The sequence below is a fragment of the Berghia stephanieae genome, chromosome 5 (assembly GCF_034508935.2).
Source record: "Berghia stephanieae isolate SIO BIC M18660-M18661 chromosome 5, UCSD_Bste_1.3, whole genome shotgun sequence".
Taxonomy (NCBI): domain Eukaryota; kingdom Metazoa; phylum Mollusca; class Gastropoda; order Nudibranchia; family Aeolidiidae; genus Berghia; species Berghia stephanieae.
Genome location: NC_088364.1, coordinates 36652933 through 36660432, shown reverse-complemented (window position 1 = coordinate 36660432; position 7500 = coordinate 36652933). Strand labels below are relative to the sequence as shown.

Sequence of the window (7500 nt, the reverse complement as noted above, 5' to 3'; positions counted from 1 at the left end):
ATTTTTTTTTAAAAGAAAAAAAATGTAAAACTCCCAAAAACAACTCCCGAATGAGAGCTTGCATGTCTTTAAATTGCCGTATTGAATGTTGTATGAAGTCTTATTCACCATTTTTGATTCACTTTTTTCAATTTCAATTTTGAAGAATGGGAAATTTGGAACAAGCAGGTAGAAAACAATTTCGATATCGGGGAGGAACTAAAAGCTTATAAAACAATTCTGGGAAAAAGACAGAGATATTCAAACTAGAAAAAAGGGAATTTGAACTTCAAAATGTGATCAAAAAATGATTGGAGTGGAGGGAATCTGTACATTAATATACTATATTTTCTTGCATTGTCCCATTAAATTTATTCTTAAATTTATTTATTAAAAAAACAATTAGTATTGTGCTTGCATGAGTTTCATCTAAAAAATATTGCAATATCCACATGCATTCATTTCAGAAACTTGTATTTTCCATATTGACAATAGTCCTTCGGAGCCATAGGGCCGATAGAGTTGGAGTTTAATCCAGGTCTTGCAATTCTTGCTGTTCTTGGGATAGGACATGGTGATTCATTAACATGTAAATACTTCATAAGTATTGCGGTAGTTAGCGCTTACAGTATGAGCGTAGGTGCTCTCTGTGTCAAGATACATAGTATTATTGTTTCCTGTAACCAGCTTTAAAGATTTATTTTATAAAACTATCAAAATTGCACATTTTTGGTAATAATACTTAATTGATCAAATCGATTAAGATGACGTTAAGAGAGATTTTTTTTTTACCTATAAGTCCCATAAAAACAGGCATGTCGTCAATGACAATTTTCGGGGTGTTGAAATCACGTAAGGCTCTCATTAAGACCTGTGTAAAGGGAATGTATAAACCCATAATACAAGAAAATAAACTTGACAATAATGATATACAAAGTTTAGCTGAATGCATTTTCAATCCATAAGAAAGGTGAAGATTAATGTCCAATTTCTGGGCCCACGTCGTGCCAGCCTTGAGTAATTTAGCTTGGCTAAGCTCTTCGGATGGAATTCAGATTGAGACACAAAGTCACGCTTATCACTCAAAGACAAATTCACTCATATATTGTATGTCGCAGTAAAGCTGTTGAATTGTCAGGTTGCTATCTCAATGCAAAAAAATATTCAAAGTGATTTGATAATGAAGAATCAGTGCCTATATCACTTAATTATGGAAGAAATTTTGCCATTTGTACTATCTCAAATATCGTGTTGTAGATTATATTTTGGGTATGAGCTATTCCTTGTTACACTGATCTTATGTTTCAATAAAAATAAATGGCTTACAGGGATTATTAATTTGCATTACAATCCATGTCTTAAATATGCATCCTATATTGATTTTATGTTATATGAAAAGTACGTATTCCTTCTAATTAACTCTGGATTCAAAAACAACAAACAAGGCTATTCTTTCATAATGACTGGCTATGTTGATAAAAAAACAATGTCATCTGCTTAAGTAAAGATAATATGTTTTTAAAATGTTTTAAGGGTTGTATGGCGCTTGCGACACACTTAGGCCATTTCAGCGCCAGTAAAAAGGGAAAAATTGGGGTATCTAGTCAAGAATGTTATCGATTTACAACTGAAAGCACACGTGAAAAAGTAAGACAAAGGGTTAGGGTTCAAATAGGGAACAGATGTAGATTTCAAAAGCGCACCATCAGAACAAGCACATGTCCCCACTAAGAGGAATACACTCAGATGTTTACAAACCATTACATATTTAAAACCAAAAATATGTAACAGTACATAACAGAGAGATGATTTAAAAGGAAAAAAAATATAATCCCCCAAAGCTATAACTATACATTTGACTGTTTCCCTCCCAGTCAAGGACTCCATCCATAGCTAGTACAAAACTAAGTAATCTCATTCAATGACAAAGACAGAAATCAACTCGGATAACAGATACAGGGGATAGAAAATGCAATGTGGCCCCTGCCCTAAAGATAATATGAGTGTGACATCAAGCAAAAGAAGAGATCGGCATGTCTCTCATTAGAATGTTATAAAAACAGTGATTGGCATACCTGATCTTCTGGTCTATGTCGGTCACCCCTCTTGAGAGAACCGGCCACAACCAATACCGATTTGATAGCTCGCAGACCCCAGTCGTAATGATCCTGGTAAAAAAAGCGTAAAGAGAGAATCAGTAAAACCAGAGTGCCGATTTGACTGCATCAAACCAGTCTGCCAATCTTAACAAATGCAATATGCGTTCTGCTTTGAGATGCCTTTCACTACTTCGTGGATATGCATTATGAGTTAGATTCATATTTTCTATTATTCTCTTTTCAAAAACACAATATCGTTATCTTCTTGTTGCCCTATAACATTTCTTTTCCACGATATAATTATATTGTTTTGTTTCTAAAAAGATTCAAACTCATGATCAGATATTATGTTGACAATTATTAATGAATTTTCAAAAATGCTGGCAACAAAGAACAAAATCTGCCATTTCTGGCCAATGTTTATTAACACAAAGGGGTCCAGATAGCTCAGTTGGTAGAGCACTCGCTTCACAGTCAAAGGAACTAAGAACGATTCCGGGTGTAGTCGAGATTTTTTATGATCCCCTGTCCTGGGTCTGTTAGGTCTGGCGAAAGTCTTTGCTATAGACTGGCGTACTATCCAAAGGGTAGCAAACAATTGTCATTGTACCTTTCACACTGTAGAAACCAGGATAAACTCCGGATCCATGGGCCCAATGTCTCTGGGGGACTACTTTTTAAAAACTTTTATTTACACAAAGCAACTACATAAATGTATCCTATTCAGGGGAGATAAACACTCATGCCATTGCTTTGAGAGTGAAGCAACACTGGAAAGATGTATGCAAACCTGTTTGGAGAGAAGTTCTTTGCATAAACTGTATAGTGTGATAAACTTCCTTGCCAATAGACGAGCATCCATGAATCCCTCAGCCACTAACATGATTTCACAGATCAACTCAAAATCAGGAACTACCATAGCACAAGGTCTGAAGAAGATAAAACAATGTTGAATGCAAATGTCAAACATTTCATCTATCTTCTAACAGTTTAAACTTAGTCCATTAAAGTCATAAAGTATATTGTGAAGATGGAACTTATCTCTTTTTCTGCAGTATTTAATGAATTTTAAATACTGTTCTAACTGCGTTCACTCACTCTGAAACATAAGCGCTGTAAGAGTCTCAATGAGTCGATTTGAAGACAAAGAAACATACCAGCTATGTATTTTAAAGGGAAAATGCTGGACAATTGATGTATTAAAATCAATCTTACCTAAATAAAGCTTTTAGATTTTCAGGCAGCTCCGCTCTACCAGCATAGCCAGGGTTCATTGTGATAAAAGCTCCGACAGTGGGAACAAGTTTGATTAGTTCTCCCATAAAATTGAATTTCTTCTTTTTCTCCTTGATGGCATCTTGAATGCTTTTCACTTGCACGGCTACAACTGACAGAACTTCGACAGAGATTCTGTTGAATTCGTCAAAACATCCCCATGCTCCTTGTTGCGACAGTCCTTTGAAAATATTTCCAATCGACTGGGCATATAAAAGATGAAATTTCCATAAATAGATGATGATGATAACGATGATGATAATTTTTTTTTAAATTGAGCTTTTATATAGCGCAATATCCACTAAACGTGCTCAAAGCGCTTTACAAGGGGTCCCTGGCCAACAGCAACATTTAACATGTAGGACGGGACATGACGCCTGTTAGGCGATATTACAATTTTTCGGACAAAGACAACGCTGTTAACGGCCAGGTACTCACTTTACACCTGAGTACGGTGAGAGAATGTGAGTAAAGAGCCTTTTCCAAGGACTCAACTATGCGCCGAGCGCGAGGCTCGAACCCAAGACCTTCCGATCCGAAAGCGAGTGTCATACCACTAGACCACATAGCCGCACAAAGGTGGTGGTGATGGTGGCAGCGTTGGTGATGATAATATCTCAAAAATGAATGTTTTTTTCATATTATAATGGTTTAAATAACACTCTATTTTATTTTTGTTAACATTCACTATACCATGCCAATAAAATGTGTGAGGTACTGTAGTTTAGATGTAAATCTAAAAAGGTGTGCAAGTAACGGTCCAGACAAAGTAGAAAGAATAAAATACAAGAATAATCATCCCAAATATTAGCCTACCTCAGGTGGGATTAGACAGAGTGGCTTCCCTAGGGTCTCATTATTTCAACATCCAACCTGGACTGGTAATTCCTGTGTCTTTATTTTTTTTTTTGTCGGGCTTGGGACTGATATCAATCAGAACGCGGAGTTATTAATCTTAACAAAAATATTGGTTCACTACTTAGAGATAAAGATGATAATGACAGAAGAAACAGGAAATCATAAAATGCAATGAACACATGTCTAATTCAAAGGCAATAAGATAAAACTTAAAAAATATTCAAATAAACTACTCCAAGATACAAACTTTTGTCAAGCGCTGTCTTCGACAAATCCTCAAGTTGAAGTGTTTGATAAAGTGCCAAATGCTGACCTTTGGACAAGAACAAACCAAGAGCAAATAGATGTCCAGGTCAGACACAGAAAGTGGCGATAGATTGGCCATACCCTGCGGAAAGAGCCCTGTAATGTAACCAAGCAGGCTCTCGAATGGAACCCACAGAGCAAGAGGAAACGGGGTCGTCCAAAACAGACTTGGAGGAGAAGCCTTCACCAAGATTTATGCATCTCCAATCAATACCTTTTAAGTCTTCATGAGAGACATAATATAAAATACTGGGCTTATTAAATTACATAAATAGGTACACTAAACAAAAGTCCCTCTAGATAAATTTGGAGAGATGCCCATTTCATTTCAAATTTTAGAAGTCCAATGGAAGTACCTATAATTTGGACACAAATGATCAAGGAATTCCATGATCATGCAAATACAAAAGTTATTTTTCTATTATGGGGCTAAACCCTACAACGGACGATCCATTACAAATCTAGCAATTTGAATAGAATGATTTTTAGATAAATGGCAATTACAAGCTAAAGTCAAAGTCACAATTAAATCTTTAAAAATTGAAAGGCAATGTGCTCAAAATAAAATCTTGGAAGACAATCATAAGGGCAATGAGGAGGACAGTCAAAGTTGTGATGCCCAAATATCATACTATCGCAAATCAAAAATATAAGCTAGTAACTTTAAATAAAGATACTGCTAACATTCATTGTCTATTGAAATGAAGACTTACTTTATAATCCATCTGCTCAGAACAGTTGAAGACATAAACCATAATGCCAAGAGCTCGTCCTAAATCTTTAGTGGTCTCTGTCTTTCCCGTACCTGCCGGCCCTGCAGGGGCACCTCCCATGATGAGATGAAGGGACTGAGTCAAGGTGATATAGCATCTTTTGGGGTCCAAAAAAATAAAATAGATGAGCTACATATATTGACAATATACAGTCCAAGCTGATATTTGGGACGCCGCTTAATTGGGACAGCCCCTTTATTGGGACGATTCCTTGGGAACAGAATTTTTCTAAATAAAAAGTCATACCATTTCCAATTCCCAGCCGCTTAATTGGCACAGCCCGCCGCTTAATGGGGACGAAATTTGACAATGGACATCCCCATAAAAGAGCTTTTTTGTTGTGTCTAATTTAAAACGATGGTTCATAAAATGCAAATTGATCAACCGGATGTATGGTCGTACTGTTCATCACAGAGGTGTAAACAATAGACTTTACCTGTAGTAGTTGTGGTAGGGATGATGATATGCTGGTATCTGTTGTAGTAGTGGTGGTAGGGATGATGATGTGGTTGTAGTTGTTGTAGTAGTGATAGTAGAGATGATGATGTGGTGGTAGTTGTTCTAGTGGTGGTAGGGATGATGATGTATAATGGTTGAATTTTTATATTGCTGGGACAAAAAGTAAACTGCATTTTCCGGGACAGCCAATATTTGTTACAAATTTCAGGGACAAATCAGGAAATTCCGATATGGGAGGCATGCCCGCGTTAGATCAAATTAGCAGTCAGGTGACCGATAAGGTAACCCAAATTTGACATCAAACAAGTCTCCCTGATTACGATGTGGACTATGAAAAATGTGAATAATTGCCTAATGTGGCTATGTGGTCTTGTGATATGACACTCGCTTTCGGATCGGAAGGTCCTGGGTTCGAGCCTCACTCGGCGCATAGTTGAGTCCTTGGAATAGGCTCGTTACTCACTCATTCACAATTGCATTCACAATAGTAACCACTACCAAAAGCAAGTTAAGTTAGAAGTATAAAAAAGACTGTTGACATCAAATATGTTTTAGGCATTATATTATATAATACTACATCGTTCCAAAAATTAGTCTGCTTTAATTGTGTGCTGATAGCTTTCCTTTTTTGGACCTGTGAGACGGATCTAATTCAAGTGATGCAATAAATATTACAATTTATAAAGTAAAAGGAATCGTTACTGTTAAAGATTTGTTTCTTACAGACTAAGGTGCTGGTATGTTTTGCTGGAATTAAAACAATTCGAATATTGCAAAGATGCTGCTGTTAATGATGGTTTAATAACAGCAGTGACAATGGAAGGATGATGATGATGATGGTGACGATGAAAATGACGATGATGATGATGATGGTGATGATGATGATGATGATGATGATGATGATGATGATGACGATGATGATGAGATGATGATGACGACGACGATGATGATGATGATGATGATGATGATGATGATGATGATGATGATGATGATGATAATGATGATGATGATGATGATGATGATGATGATGATGATGATGATGAGGATGATGAAGATGATGATGATAATAATCTTATCATATATATGGCAAATTGGATTTTTAGTAATACTAAGGCTCCATAACTACTGGACCAATGATCACCAAATTTTGCATGGGGTTTCCAATTGACATGCAGATGGTTTGTGTGTATTATGAGATTGATTAGACAGTGTGATGATTTTATCGAAAAACCAAATTTGTTTCGTCAAATCCCATCGAAAACAAACGCCATCATTTTTAGCACGTGGGTTGTGTGTCAACCTTCCGGTTAGCGATTATGACAATGAGGTGGAGTACTTGCATTGAATCAATAGCAGTTAGTGATTCCTCTCATTATTTTGAATACATTCAATTTCTTAAAATTTAAATCAACCATTTCCCGCTTTTAACATAGGGAAAGAATTCTATGATAAGTGAGCAAAATATATAAAACATTAAATGCCGAATATATCCCCCATGCCCAAATATAGGTCTCCGTGGAGTTCTCTTACGAACTTGAACAATGTTTTGTATATTAAGACAATAGAAATTGAGTTCAAATTTAATTCAACAATTGAATCATAAATTTTGAGTTGATCAACTTAACATCGTGTTCATTGAACGGGCACCGTTAAACTTTAAAAAACTTTCTTAAAACTATTATTAGATCACATTGAATCAAATAATATGGGAGAGTCATTCCAATTGACATAAAAAGCATGCCACATTAACA

General features: G+C 36.0%; 1 protein-coding gene across 2 annotated transcripts in view; it reads right to left on the bottom strand.

Moving 5' to 3' along the window:
• The window catches only part of LOC144972845 (dynein beta chain, ciliary-like), a 137355-nt gene that overhangs the window by 56295 nt on the left and 73560 nt on the right, over positions 1–7500 (bottom strand). For both annotated transcript variants that reach the window (XM_078914556.1, XM_078914555.1), the window contains exons 36-40: positions 5231–5387; positions 3294–3556; positions 2869–3007; positions 2055–2147; positions 772–850 (exon numbers count right to left, since the gene is read on the bottom strand). In XM_078914556.1, coding sequence (XP_078770682.1) covers positions 772–850; positions 2055–2147; positions 2869–3007; positions 3294–3556; positions 5231–5387 — 731 coding nt within the window. The remainder of the gene's footprint in view (positions 1–771; positions 851–2054; positions 2148–2868; positions 3008–3293; positions 3557–5230; positions 5388–7500) is intronic.